The sequence below is a fragment of the Oncorhynchus tshawytscha genome, linkage group LG03, assembly GCF_018296145.1.
Source record: "Oncorhynchus tshawytscha isolate Ot180627B linkage group LG03, Otsh_v2.0, whole genome shotgun sequence".
In the NCBI taxonomy this organism is placed as follows: domain Eukaryota; kingdom Metazoa; phylum Chordata; class Actinopteri; order Salmoniformes; family Salmonidae; genus Oncorhynchus; species Oncorhynchus tshawytscha.
In genome coordinates this window covers 62,055,337-62,071,310 of record NC_056431.1, presented here as the reverse complement: position 1 = coordinate 62,071,310, position 15,974 = coordinate 62,055,337, and the positions used below count along the sequence as shown (strand labels likewise).

The 15,974-nt window shown below is 44.2% G+C and overlaps 1 protein-coding gene across 1 annotated transcript in view; it reads right to left on the bottom strand.

Annotated features, from left to right (window-relative positions):
• The window catches only part of LOC112233729 (immunoglobulin superfamily member 3-like), a 169,116-nt gene that overhangs the window by 70,232 nt on the left and 82,910 nt on the right, over positions 1 to 15,974 (bottom strand). The window contains exon 3 of the mRNA XM_042319803.1: positions 4,465 to 4,884. Coding sequence (XP_042175737.1) covers positions 4,465 to 4,884 — 420 coding nt within the window. The remainder of the gene's footprint in view (positions 1 to 4,464; positions 4,885 to 15,974) is intronic.

Here is a 15,974-nt window from a genome sequence, read left to right as displayed (position 1 = left end):
TATGGAAGGAGGCAAAGAGCAACAGTCTGGTTTCAGCCACTGATAAGGTTGGACAGTCGTGGATTAGGGAGGAGTTAGGAATTCGGCCCGAGGTCAGGTCAGATGAAGTGAGGGGGAACAGTCTTGTCACACATATATACTTGCATGCCCACAAAGGTTCTAGCAGGAGGCGGGGCCATGACTACACCAGTGAGTGAGAGGAACCAATGAAGTTCCTGACTAGCAACAGACATGTTGGCTATCTAGATGTGCAAGGAGGTGACTCCTCCTAGTAGGAGGGTATAAATACATGTGCTTGTGTAAACATGTCTTTGTCTTTTCACCCAGTGGTTGAATACCACACGGAACCCCACTAATCTACAGATGGAAACACATGAGGTGGCTAAAAACACACCTCCATCCTCTGCCAGCTTGCTACCGATGGCCCGGCTAGCTGGCTGAATTGCCGTGACCCGAACCAACCTCACTACTCACTGGACCCTTATGATCACTTCGGCTAAGCATGCCTCAACTTAATGTCAATATGCCTTGTCCATTGCTGTTCTGGTTAGTGTTTATTGGCTTATTTCACTGTAGAGCCTCTAGCCCTGCTCATTATACCTTATCCAACATTTCAGTTCTACCACCCACACATGCGATGACATCACCTGGTTTCAATGATGTTTCTAGAGACAATACCTCTCTCATCATCACTCAATGCCTAGGTTTACCTCCACTGTATTCACATCCTACCATACCTTTGTCTGCACATTATACCTTGAAGCTATTTTATCGCCCCCAGAAACCTGCTCCTTTTACTCTCTGTTCCAGACGTCCTAGACGACCAATTCTCATAGCTTTTAGCCGTACCCTTATCCTACTCCTCCGTTCCTCTGGTGATGTAGAGATGAATACAGGCCCTGCAGTGCCTAGCTCCACTCCTATTTCCCAGGCGCTCTCTTTTGATGACTTCTGTAACTGTAATAGCCTTGGTTTCATGCATGTTAACATTAGAAGCCTCCTCCCTAAGTTTGTTTTATTCACTGCTTTAGCACACTCTGCCAACCCGGCTGTCCTAGCTGTGTCTGAATCCTGGCTTAGGAAGACCACCAAAAATCCTGAAATTTCCATCCCCAACTACAACATTGTCCGACAAAATAGAACTGCCAAAGGGGGCGGAGTTGTAATCTACTGCAGAGATACCCTGCAGAGTTCTGTCCTACTATCCAGGTCTGTGCCCAAACAATTTGAGCTTCTACTTTTAAAAATCCACCTCTCTAAAAACAAGTCTCTCACCGTTGCCGCCTGCTATAAACCACCCTCTGCCCCCAGCTGTGCTCTGGACACCATATGTGAACTGATTGCCCCCCCATCTCTCTTCAGAGCTTGTGCTGCTTGGTGACCTAAACTGGGACATGCTTAACACCCCAGCCATCTTACAATCTAATCTTGATGCCCTCAATCTCACACTAATTATCAAGGAACCTACCAGGTACCACCCCAAAGCCGTAAACACGGGCACCCTCATAGATATCATCCTAACCAACTTGCCCTCTAAATACACCTCTGCTGTTTTGAACCAAGATCTCAGTGATCACTGCCTCATTGTCTGCATCCGCAATGGGTCAGCGGTCAAACGACCTCCACTCATCACTGTCAAATGCTCCCTGAAACACTTCAGCGAGCAGGCCTTTCTAATCAACCTGGCCCGGGTATCCTGGAAGGATATTGACCTCAACCAGGCATCCTCTACTGATGGAATATTTTGTTAAATGCCTTCCTCACCATCTTAAATAAACATGCCCCATTCAAGAAATTTAGAACCAGGAACAGATATAGCCCTTGGTTCTCTCCAGACCTGACCGCCCTTAACCAACACAAAAACACCCTATGGCGTTCTGCATTAGCACTAAACAGCCCCCGTGATATGCAACTTTTCAGGGAAGTTAAAAACCAATATACACAGGCAGTTAGAAAAGCCAAGGCTAGCTATTTCAAGCAGAAATTTGCTTCCTGTAACACAAACTCAAAAAAGTTCTGGGACACTGTAAAGTCCATGGACAATAAGAACACTGTAACCACCGATACATCCACTATAATTGAGAATTTCAATAAGCATTTTTCTACGGCTGGCCATGCTTTCCATCTGGCTACCCCTACCCCGTTCTGAAACAGCTGCAAATTCTGGACCCCTACAAATCAGCCGGGCTAGACAATCTGGACCCTTTCTTTCTAAAACTATCTGCCAAAATTTTTGCATCCCCTATTACTAGCCTGTTCAACCTCTCTTTCGTGTCATCTGAGATTCCGAAAGATTGGAAAGCTGCCGCGGTCATCCCCCTCTTCAAAGCGGGTGACACTCTAGACCCAAACTGCTACAGACCTATATCTATCCTACCCTGTCTTTCTAAGGTTTTCGAAAGCCAAGTTAACAAACAGATTACCGACCATTTTGAATCCCACCGTACCTTCTCTGCTATGCAATCCGGTGTCAGAGCTGGTCATGCGTGCACCTCAGCCATGCTCAAGGTCCTAAACGACATCATAACCGCCATCAATAAGAGACATTACTGTGCAGCCGTATTCATCGACTTGGCCAAGGCTTTCGACTCTGTCAATCACCACATCCTCATCGGCAGACTCGATAGCCTTGGTTTCTCAAATGATTGCCTCGCCTGGTTCACCAACTACTTCTCTGATAGAGTTCAGTGTGTCAAATCGGAGGGCCTGTTGTCCGGGCCTCTGGCAGTCTCTATGGGGGTGCCACAAGCTTCAATTGTTGGGCCGACTCTCTTCTCTGTATTCTTCGATGATGTCACTCTTGCTGCTGGTGAGTCTCTGATCCACCTCTACGCAGACAACACCATTCTGTATACTTCTGGCCCTTCTTTGGACACTGTGTTAACAACCCTCCAGATGAAATTCAATGCCATACAGCTCTCCTTCCGTGGCCTCCAACTGCTCTTAAATACAAGTAAAACTAAATGCATGCTTTTCAACCGATCACTGCCTGCACCTTCCCGTCCGTCCAGCCTCACTAATCTGGACGGTTCTGACTTAGAATATGTGGACAGCTACAAATACCTAGGTGTCTGGTTAGACTGTAAACTCTCCTTCCAGACTCACATCAAACATCTCTAATCCAAAGTTAAATCCAGAATTGGCTTCCTATTTCGCAACAAAGCATCCTTCACTCATGCTGCTAAACATACCCTCGTAAAACTGACCATCCTACCGATCCTCAACTTCGGCAAAGTCGCTTTCAATACCCTACTCAATAAATTGGATGCAGTCTATCACAGTGCCACCCGTTTTGTCACCAAAGCCCCATATACTACCCACCACTGCGACCTGTACACTCTCGTTGGCTGGCCCTCTCTTCATACTTGTCACCAAACCCACCGGCTCCAGGTCATCTACAAGACCCTGCTAGGTAAAGTCCCCCCTTATCTCAGCTCGCTGTTCACCATAGCAGCACTCACCTGTAGCATGCACTCCAGCAGGTATATTTAGCCCAAACAACTACCTCTTCCCCTACTGTGTTTGTTTGTTTGTTTTCCTCCTTTGCACCCCATTATTTCTATTTCTACTTTGCACATTCTTCCACTCCACTGACCTTTTTCGATGTTACTGTAGATTGGAGTAGTGAGGTGAAGAAGATGGCTCTCATAGCATCAAAAGAAAACGTAGCATCACTTATTGAGGCACATTTCGATTTCAAACCTAACGACAATGGAGAACCAGATGACTTGGACCAGTCTGCTTGCATAATATGCGCAAAAACCATAGGAGATCTACTAAGACTTCCAGCACCACAAAAGGGACACTGATAAACGGGACACTGACAAACGGGACACTGATAAATACCTGGCCGAAGCCCTGCGTTCAGGATTGCTTGACTGGGCCTTTGACAAAAATAAAGTGTCCTGTATCACCACAGACAAAGGGGTCAACATTGTGGCTGAAGTGAGGCAACTGAACTGGCCTTAGCTAATTTGCTTTGGCCACAATCTTCATTACTTAAAAAATTCTGCTAATCTCTCCAGTCATATAAAGTGTAGAAAAATTGCATGAACTGTTTTTAAAAAAAGGCCATATTTTTCCTGTGCAAAGAAAAGAGAAGAAACATATTTGATAAAGCCTAGTCAAGGCCAATACTCTACCACGCGCTGCATTGAAAAGTATTTTTTGCAAACAGTGATTGAGTTGTATTAACATAAATTATGACTATCCAATTTACTAATGAAATTAGGAATAGTCATCTGTCTTACATAAGTCTGCAAATGTGATGATGCATGAATGCTTTATATTTTTGACAGTGAAAATGTGCTTCCCCAAACTTGAGACTCACACGCTTATGAGCAAGACAATTAGGTCTAAATGTGCTAATGTTGTTCCTTTGCTTAGTGGGAGATAGTGATCTTCACTCAAAAAGAGTCTGTGTGTGTGTGTCACACCTCCACACTCCCATCTCCCCCTACTCACCAATGGGCTGTATCCGTAGCTGGGTCTTATCAGCCTGCTTGCGGGTCATGGTGAACCAGCTGCGGTCGGGGTCCTGGATCCACTCTGCAGCCTGGCAGTAGAGCAGGCCCTGATCAGCAGGCTGCAGCCGGTGGATGGTCAGCCTGTAGGACGTAGGGCTGGTCTTATCCAGTCTCAGGTCTCCTGCAGTCATCCTCTGTTTGTAAGGCGCACCGGCCCGGAGGACAAAGTCTCGGGACAGAGTGAGGATCTCCTGGGGCGACATGGTAGCGTCCTCAGGGGAACGCAGGTACCAACCCACAGACAGGTGTGTGTGCTGCTCTGTCGCCCGGGAAACCTCACAGGTGAGCTGGAGCGTGTCACCCTCCACCTGGGAGAGGGTCTGTGGCGGCGCAGTGACAGCGAGGGAGTCGGGGATGACTGCAGGAGGAGAGGAGGAAGAAGAGAGAAGAGATGAGTATCACATCAGTGGTTCTATGGCATATGATGACTCACAGGTGGAGCACATCCTTTGGTAAGAGGATGGATCAGAGTTGTGACTTTCAGTCCCATATGTCAACTTTAAGTGGCTTTATATGAAAGCATCTGCTATATGACCTTATTGTTGTTATATTTCTATTACATCAGTTGACACCTGCCCCAGGCGTATAGCATAACCCTCTCAGACATACAGGGCACGCACGCAGACACCACACACACAGTGTTCAACCAGCCAGGGCACGTTCTCCTAAATGACAGCCTAACACTGGAACTTCAAACAGAGCATTTCCCTGCAGATCACACACTCAAAATATACAGACAATGTATTTGGAATGAGAACACATTTCAGAATGAGCTACTATGTATAGCTGACAACAGAAGCAAACAAACTCTTCCGGTTAAAAACAGAGAGGAAAAGCGGGAGAGACAGACAGACGGGACGGGTTTGGGAGGGAGAAGTGGTAAAACCCTCTATACAGAGACGGGGCTCGGTGGGCGGCAGGATTATTCTGGAATGGAAGATGATGACATGTCCCAGCAGCAGTCAAGAGGATGTGTGTGTGTTTCTCTGAATTGCCTTGTGAAGCCTAACACTGTAATATCGTATTTTCTAACTTAGCCAGGCATGTTGGCAATAGAACAAGCTTTTAAATTATGCCCAACTGACCCAGATTACAATTTTTTATGGGCCGTTTTTGGATCGCGTAAACAACAGTAATTGTGTGATGGCGGTGATGCAGGGTTGCGTTCCAAACAAACAAATCTACAAGTGTGTTTGCACTAGTTCCTCAATGGCACAGCTAGGAGAGCTCAAAACAGCACCTTATAGTTGCATTGAAATGACTTAGGAACTGTGCACACTTTGGAGAGGTGTGTGGCCACTTGGCGACACCAGTTAGTCCTCTTACTTGATCTGTCTTGTGTTGCACCTACCCCACATTCTCCAGGAATATTCTTATCATGTTAGTGAATGTATCAAGAGTATTTTCAGACTGCGTTATCAACAAATGTGGCAAAAAGTACAGAAAATACAACATCCACATGAAATCAACAAGTTTAATGTTTGGATTCAGTCTTGTGCCAGGTGAACTGTTGGGTCCTCAACTTTGGTCTAATATTTTCCCCAGAATCTCCAAAGTGTTCCCTTTTAATTCCTACCATGCTGATGCATTTCATATTTCTTCTGTAAGAAACCTTTTAATTTAGCCCTTTCCATATTGCCAATTCCTACAGTGTAAAGGGTCAATACATCCTGCCTGAATGTCTGTCAGTTGGATTCATATCCTGTTCAGGTTCTATTATCTCAGTGGGAAAAGGCTCATCTAACCGGTTAGGGGCAGTGGGGACTGTGATGTGGTTTAGATCTAATGACAGAGATCACAGCGAAGACACACACACACACAGCCCTAGATTGTATAAAGACATCAGTGTGTAAGACACAATGGGTAGCAGCAGCAGTCATCCTTTTAGCTGGCCTGGACAAATGAATGGAGGATGGAGTAGGCTTTCCAGTAATACAGTGTGGGTCAAGCCCTGGTTAAGATGCTTGGCCATTCAAGGGCTTTGTCAAGATGTATGGTATTGGAGTGTACAGTGTACCAGGTGCATGGTATTGAAGTGGTTTGTAGATTTTAAACATTGTAATTGTTGAGATGTCACATGGGCTAGTTTCAAGCCTGGTGGTATCCATATATCCTGAAGTTATCCTGGTATGACTGAGCACAGATGCTAAAAACAGCTTGATCCCAATCTCTTTCGCTTTGTACGTGTGCGTGTGCGGGCGTGTGTGTGTATGTGTGTGTAGATTGAGATTCAGAGAGATATCAGGAACAACAGAGACAGCCACCACTAATGAAATGAGAGAACAAAGAGATCAGAGAAAAGACATAGAAGAGGAGGAGGATCTGTGTTCAACATCAGGTTACTGCAGTTTATCAAGGCACTGGGAAGAATGACAACATGAGAGAGAGATGGATGAAAGACCACAGGAAATACAGGAATTTGTTTGATTTCTATCCCACTGAAATTCTGGAAATGGAATGCAATATTTAGCATACCAGTATCGAGATTTGGGTTGTATTGAACTGAAATGACTGAATTGAACTGAAAATGTTTCAAATTGATCTGAATTAACAATAAATGAGTTACAGTATAAAAGAAATAGAGCCCACACACTCAAAATCTCCACCACTGGTTATACAGTCATAACATAGTATATACACGGCGTGTCCAAAACATGAAGAACATCGGCGCTTTCCATGACAGACTGACCAGGTGAAAGCTATGATCCCTTATTGATGTCACTTGTTAAATCCATTTCTATCAGTGTAGATGAAGGGGAGGAGAAAGGTTAAAGAAGGATTTTTAAGCTTTGAGACAATTGAGATATGAATTGTGTGTGTGCAATTGAGAGGTTGAATGTGGAAGACTAAATATTTAAGTGACTTTGAATGGGGTATGGTATGGTTTGTGTCAAGAACTACAACGCTGCTGGGTTTTCACTCTCAACAGTTTCCTGTGTGTATCAAGAATGGTCCACCACCCAAAGAGCATCCATCCAACTTGTCACAACTGTGGAAAGCATTGGAGTCAGCATCCCTGTGGAATGCTTTCGACACCTTGTGGAGTCCATGCCCCGACGAATTGAGGCTGTTCTGAGGGCAAAAGGGGGGTGCAACTCAATATGAGCCTTTTATACACTGTTTTTGTGTTGCCCTTCTTTTCAACTTAAATATGTATAGACTGCCTTAATTGGCGCTTGTTTTAGGTCTATCAATATGAGTGTGGTACACTCCCGGTGAAACGACCTGACAAACATCCCTGCAGGATGAAAACGCTGTGTGTATATTCATAAAGCTGCGGGGTGGAGCTTATGACTGTGTGGGCTCTATTTCTTTTACACCAACTTTTTTCACCCCACTAAAAAAGGATGTGTGTTTGATCACACTTTACTATTAAATGAGTTATAGGCCATCCCTGTCACTAAGGGGAAAGTCTCTTATGACAAGTCCCTGAGTCTGAACGATGGAGGCTTGATATGGGAGTCTCCATATCATGTCTGTGATACAGAGCATTCAGACAGAATCTGAAATGCCCTATGTAGGGAGAGAAGGTTCAAAGGCATGACGGAGGACTCATTTAGTGAGTAAAAAGCCTAGTAGAGATCACCTCTCATACACGGAGAGACCACACTACTAGCCCAATCAATACGAGGGTGGGAAAAAAGGGAGGAAGAGAGATTTCTGACACAGGAGACAGGAGAGGTAAAAAGAGAGAGGGAAAAAGAAGAGAGAGCCTACTCATTCCACAACAACCCTCCTTTGCTACAGCCTCCTGTTGCCATAGCAACCCACCCACTCTACGCTACCAAGGTCACCCCTAAAACAGCCTACACCTCCCGTATCTCTCTCACCTGATCCCCCTCTCCCTGTCCCCCTCCCCCCAGAACCACCCAAACACTCTGAATAACTGCAAAACAGAAACTTGCTTCGCTTCTCTACATCCCCTGGGTTGGCACATGTCCACAAAACAGCTGGGATGGCATGACACAGACAAAAACATATCCCCACCTACGCTACTGTCCCCAAGGCCAATCAAATCCTGTCTGGAATGCATTTAACCAATCAGACATGACACACTGGGGTCATGGGGTGAGGGTCCGATTAGGGCTGTACGAAACAGAACAAACTATTAGGTCCTTTACAAACCTGCTGTATGCAAAATATTGTGTGCTATAGCTTGGAAAATAACTAAATGTGACTCTGGATGGCAACATAATGATGTTTGTTTCCAACATTAGGGCTGTTTGCCTAAAGAAATTAAATCCACTTTGTGTTTTGCAAAACGCTAGTTAGTTGGTCTATCTGAGTAAAACTAACTGTATGCACTTCAACCGATTGTTGCCCCCAACCGCCCTGCCCGACTAGCATCTCTACTATGGACGGTTCTGACTTAGAATATGTGGACAACTACAAATACCTAGGTGTCTGATTAGACTGTAAACTCTCCCTCCAGACTCACATTAAGCATCTCCAATCGGCTTCCTACTTCGCAACAAAGCATCCTTCACTTGTGCTGCCAAACTTACCCTCGTAAAACTGACTATCCTACCGATCCTTGACTTCGGTGATGTAATTTACAAAATAGCCTCCAACACTATACTCAGCAAATTGGATGTCGTCTGTCACAGTGCCATACTTTTTGTCACCAAAGCCCCATTTACTACCAGCCATTGCGACCTGTATGCTCTCGTTGGCTGGCCCTTGCTACATATTCATCACCAAACCCACTGGCTCCAGGTCCTCAATAAGTCTTTGCTAGATAAAGCCCCACCTTATCTCAGCTTAGTGGTCACCATAGCAACACCCACCCGTAGCACGTGCTCCAGCAGGTATATTTCACTGGTCATCCCTCTTTGGCAGCCTTTCCTTCCAGTTCTCTGCTGCTAATGACTGTAACAAATTGCAAAAATCACTGAAGCTGGAGACTTATATCTCCCTCTCTAACTTTTAGCATCAGCTGTCAGAGTAGTGTACCTGTACACAGCCCATCTGTAAATAGCACACCCAACTACCTCAACCCCATATTGTTATTTATTTTTTGCTCTTTTGCACCCCAGTATCTCTACCTGCACATCATCATCTGCACATCTATCACTCCAGTGTTAATGATAAACTGTAATTATTTTGTCTCTATGGCCTATTTATTGCCTAACCTCCCTAATCTTACTACATTTGCACACACTGTACACATATTTTTCTATTGTGTTATTGACTGTTCATTTGTTTATCCCATATGTAACTCAGTGTTGTTGTTTTTGTCGCACTGCTTTGCTTTATCTTGGCCAGGTTGCAGTTGTAAATGAGAAGTTGCTCTCAACTAGCCTACCTGGTTGAATAAAGGTGAAATATATTTTAAAAATAAGCCACCTCAAACGCCGTTTTAGAGAATATGGCAGTATGTCCAAGTGGCCTCACAACCGCAGACCACGTTGTAACGCTCGTCGGAAGAAGTGGACCAAGGTGCAGCGTGGTACATGTTCATGATTCTTTATTTAATCCGAACACCAAACAAAGAACAACGAACATCACATTCTGAAGGCTACACAGAGCTAACAAAAAAACAACATCCCACAACCTAAGGTGGCAAAACAGGCTGGCTAAGTATGATTCCCAATCAGAGACAACGATAGACAGTTGTCCCTGATTGAGAACCATACCCGGCCAAAACATAGAAAGACAAAACATAGAAATAAAGAACATAGAATGCCCACCCAAATCACACCCTGACCAAACCAAATAGAGACATAAAAAGGCTCTCTATGGTCAGGGCGTGACACACGTGTACACTAGAGGTCAAAAGTTTTAGAACACCTACTTATTCAAGGCTTTTTCTTTATTTTTACTATTTTCTACAATGTAGAATAATAGTGAAGACATCAAAAATATGAAATAACACATGGAATCATGTGGTAACCAAAAAAAGTGTTAAACAAATCAAATATATATGTTACATTTGAGATTCATTAAATAGCCACCCTTTACAATGATGACAGATTTGCACACAGCTTCACCTGGAATGCTTTTCCAACAGTCTTGAAGCATTTCCCACATATGCTCAGCACTGGTTGACTGCTTTTCCTTCACTCTGCGGTCCGACTCATCCCAAACCATCTCAACTTGGTTGAGGTCGGGTGATTGTGGAGGCCAGGTCATCTGATGCAGCACTCCATCACTCTCCTTCTTGGTAAAAATAGCCCTTACACAGCCTGGAGGTGCGTTGGGTCATTGTCCTGTTGAAAAACAAATGATAGTCCCACTAAGCCCAAACCAGATGGGATGGCGTATCGCTGCAGAATACTGTGGTAGCCATGCTGGTTAAGTGTGCCTTGAATTCTAAATAAATCACAGAGTGTCACCAGCAAAGCACCCCCACACCATAACCCCTCCTCCTCCATGCTTTACGGTGGGAAATAAACATGCGGAGATCCTCCGTTCACCCACGCAGCGTCTCACAAAGACATGTCGGTTGGAACCAAAAATATCAAATTTGGACTCATCAGACCAAAGGACAAATTTCCACCAGTCTATTGTCCATTGCTCGTGTTTCTTGGCCCAAGCAAGTCTCTTCTTATTTATTGTGTCCGTTAGTAGTGGTTTCTTTGCAGCAATTTGACCATGAAGGCATGATTCTCCTCTGAACAGTTGATGTTGAGATGTGTCTGTTACTTGAACTCTGTGAAGCATTTACTTGGGGCTGCAATTTCTGAGACTGGTAACTCTAATGAACTTATCCATTGCAGCAGCGATAACTCTGGGTCTAACATTCCTGTGGCGGTCCTCATGAGAGCCAGTTTCATCATAGCGCTTGATGGTTTTTGTGACTGCACTTGAACAAACTTTCAAAGTTCTTGAAATTTTCCGTATTGACTGAACTTCATTTCTTACAGTAATGATGGACTGTCATAATGATAGACTGTCGTAATGATGGACTGTCTCTTTGCTTATTTGAGCAGTTCTTGCCATAATATGGACCTGGTCTTTTACCAATTGGGGCTATCTTCTGTATACCAGCCCTACTTTGTTACAACACAACTGATTGGCTCAAACGCATTAAGAAGGAAAGAAATACCACAAATTAACAAAATTAGCACACCTGTTAATTGAAATGCATTCCAGGTGACTACCTCATGAAGCTGGTTGAGAGAATGCCAAAAGTGTGCTAAGCTGTCATCAAGGCAAAGAGTGGCTATTTGAAGAATCTCCCTTATTTGGTTACTACATGATTAATATAAGAGTTATTTCATAGCTTTGATGTCTTCACTATTATTCTACAATGTAGAAAATAGTACAAATAAAGAAATGAATGAATGAGAAGTGGTGATAAACTCATTCGGATTGGCACCCATGTCTAAGCCCCTGCCCAGTCATTTGAAATCCATAGATTACGGCCTAATGAATGTATTTCAATTGACTGATTTCCTTATATGAACAGTATCTCAGTAAAATTGTTAAAATTGTTGCATGTTTAGTTTATATTTTTTGTTCAGTATAATTAGGGTCCCATGGGAAACACTGACCAACACCTTGGTTCCTACTCTGTCACAACCATCTCCACCCTTACTTTTAAATAATTGTCATGCCAAACAAAACTGCATTCCAAGTGTCCACTGTATTTAAACTGACAAATTAAAAGTATTTATGTATTTTTATGATTTCAACAGTTCACCCAAGTGTTTTGATCTATTATCGTAATTCAAATCTTGGTCACAAAAAAAAAAGTAAATTCTATTTTTTTGCCCTTATCGTGCAGCCCTGGTAAACACAGATGTGATCTCCTTGAGATTCTCCCAGTCGCTCTTTGACCTCAATCTGAGTAAGATTAAGGATGAGGCGATGGACACATGCACGATGTGTATGCCTGCGCACATACACTACAGGAGTGTGGACTTGGCCTAAATCTGGGAGAGAATTCAAGGACAGGCACCTGGCCAAGCCCATACTATTGCTGCTAGTAGTGGACTTGTTTTCTCTTAAGTAAGATATAGTACTATGATGAGCAGTCTAGAAACAATCACAACATGCTTACATCCGGTTGTTGAAATTATATGGTTTTATTTGCCACCCACCAGATTTTCAAAAGGCATCACCAGGTGCGTTAAATAACAGTGGGTGTGTGGACTGGAATCTCTCCCCTCCCCCTTGCTTTCTCCCCTCATTATTCTGAACCATCTCTCTTCCACCCCCTCATCACCCTCTCTGCATCACTTTCACCACATCTCCCTCATCCTCCTCTCTCCATCTCTCTTCTACTCCATCCTCCTCTCTCCATCTCTCTTCTACCCCATCCTTCTCTCTCCATCTCTTTTCTACCCCATCCTCCTCTCTCCATCTCTCTTCTACCCCATCCTCCTCTCTCCATCTCTCTTCTACCCCATCCTCCTCTCTCCATCTCTCTTCTACCCCATCCTCCATCTCTCTTCTACCCCATCCTCCTCTCTCCATCTCTCTTCTACCCCATCCTCCTCTCTCCATCTCTCTTTTACCCCATCCCCCTCTCTCTCCATCTCTCTTCTACCCCATCCTCCTCTCTCCATCTCTCTTCTACCCCATCCCCTCTCTCTCCATCTCTCTTCTACCCCATCCTCATCTCTCCATCTCTCTTCTTTTCACCCCATCCTCCCCATCCCCTACCCCATCCTCTCTCCATCTCTCTTCTACCCCATCCTCATCTCTCCATCTCTCTTCTACCCCATCCCCCTCTCTCCATCTCTCTTCAACCCCATCCTCCATCTCTCTTCTACCCCATCCTCCTCTCTCCATCTCTCTTCTACCCCATCCTCCTCTCTCCATCTCTCTTCTACCCCATCCTCCTCTCTCCATCTCTTTTCTACCCCATCCTCCTCTCTCCATCTCTTTTCTACCCCATCCTCCTCTCTCCATTCTCCTCTACCCCATCCTCCTCCATCTCCATCTCTCTTCTCCATCTCTCTTCCCATCCTCCTCTCTCCATCTCTCTTCTACCCCATCCCCCTCTCTCCATCTCTCTTCTAACCCATCCTCCATATCTCTTCTACCCCATCCTCCTCTCTCCATCTCTCTTCTACCCCATCCTCCTCTCTCCTTATCTCTTCTACCCCATCCTCCCTCTCTCTTCTACCCCATCCTCCTCTCTCCATCTCTCTTCTACCCCATCCTCCTCTCTCCATCTCTCTTCTACCCCATCCTCCATCTCTCTTCTACCCCATCCTCCTCTCTCCATCTCTTCTACCCCATCCTCCTCTCTCCATCTCTCTTCTACCCCATCCTCCATCTCTCTTCTACCCCATCCTCCATCTCTCTTCTACCCCATCCCCCTCTCTCCATCTCTCTTCTACCCCATCCTCCATCTCTCTTCTACCCTATCCCCCTCTCTCCATCTCTCTTCTACCCTATCCCCCTCTCTCCATCTCTCTTCTACCCCATCCTCCATCTCTCCATCTCTCTTCTACCCCATCTCTTCTACCCCATCCTCCATCTCTCCATCTCTCTTCTACCCCATCCTCCATCTCTCTTCCTACCCCATCCGCCTCTCTCCATCTCTCTTCTCCACCCCATCCTCCTCTCTCCATCTCTCTTCCATCTACCCCATCCTCCTCTCTCCATCTCTCTTCTACCCCATCCTCCTCTCTCCATCTCTCTTCTACCCCATCCTCCTCTCTCCATCTCTTTTCTACCCCATCCCCCTCTCTCCATCTCTCTTCTACCCCATCCCCCTCTCTCACATTTCCCTCTCTGAAGTGTTGTCGCTGGTCCCCCTGGCTGGCCTTTCATGTAGAGTCCCACAACATCAGAGCGAGATGTGACATGGCCAGATAAACGAGGGAGGAAAAGAGAAATGGAGAGACAGAAGGAGAGGTAAAAATGAAGACTTGAGCAGTGTGATCTGCAATGTCAACTTCAAACCCCCTATCTTAACATCAAACTTTTATTTAACCATTGAAGTTACACTGAAGAAATTCTCTTTTTGAACAAGAACAGAAAGTGTAGATTAAAGTAACGTGTGCGTGTGTGTGTGTTTTCCTATCGACTGTGATGGTCAACTCTCATTATCAGATGTCTTGTAATGGGAACTGCATATTACAAGACTTAATGGCAGCACTGAGTCACTAAGTGCCCACTGCCACACAATAATTAGTAATAATCCATACATTAAGTTACTGTCAATAGGTTATTATCAATTAAATATCACAATATGGCAGGTGGAACAAAAAATCTCAAATTCGGACACATCAGACAAAAAATACAGATTTCCACCAGTCTAATGTCCGTTGTTTGTGTTTCTTGGTCCAAGCAAGTCCCTTCTTATTATTGGTGTACTTTAGTAGTGGTTTCTTTGCAGCAATTGGACCATGAAGGCCTGATTCGCGCAGTCCCCTCTGAACAGTTGATGTTGAGATGTGTCTGTTACTTGAACTCTGTGAAGCACTTATTTGGGATGCAATCTGAGGTGCAGTTAACTAATGAACTTATCCTCTGCAGCAGAGGTAACTCTGGGTATTCCTTTCCTGTGGCGGTCCTCATGAGAGACATTTTCATCAAAGTTCTTGATGGCTTTTGCAACTGCACTTGAACAAACTTTCAAAGATATTGAAATTTTCCATATTGACTGACCTTCATGTCTTAAAGTAATGATGGGCTGTCTCTCTGCTTATTTGAGCCGTTCTTAACATAATATGGACTTTGTCTTTTACCAAATAGGGCTATCTTCTGTATACCACTCCTATCTTGTCACAACACAACTGATTGGCTCAAATCCATTAAGAAGGAAAGAAATTCCATGAATTAACTTTTAACGAGGCACACCTGTTAATTGAAATACATGCCAGGTGACTACCTAATGAAGCTGGTAGAGAGAATGCCAAGAGTGTGTAAAGCTGGCATCAAGGCAAAGGGTGACTACTTTGAAGAATCTCCCTTTTTTGGTTACTACATGATCCATGTGAGTTATGTCATAGCTTTGATGTCTTCACTATTATTCTACAATGTAGAAAATAGTACAAATAAAGAAAAATCATTGAATGAGTAGTAGTGTAACCATGCCAGTCCAGGACCTCCACATGTTCCTTCTTCACCTGCAGGATCGTCTGAGACCAGCCAACTGGACAGCTGATGAAACTGAGGAATATTTATTTCTGTAATTAAGCAATTTAGTGGTGATAAACTCATTCAGATTGCCTGTGCCTGGCACCCAAATATACAAATACATTTAGATTTGTTTAACACTTATTTAGCTACTACATGATTCCATGTGTTATTTCATAGTTTGGATGTCTTCACTCTTAATCTACAATGTAGAAAAGTGTAGGTGTAGTAGGTGTGTCCAAACTTTTGACTTGTACTAATAATCATACAGTTGAAGTCGGAAGTTTACATACACCTTAGCCAAATACATTCAAACTCAGTTTCACAATTGCTGACATTTAATCCTAGTAAAAATTCCCTGTCTTAGGTCAGTTAAGATCACAACTTTATTTTAAGAATGTGAAATGT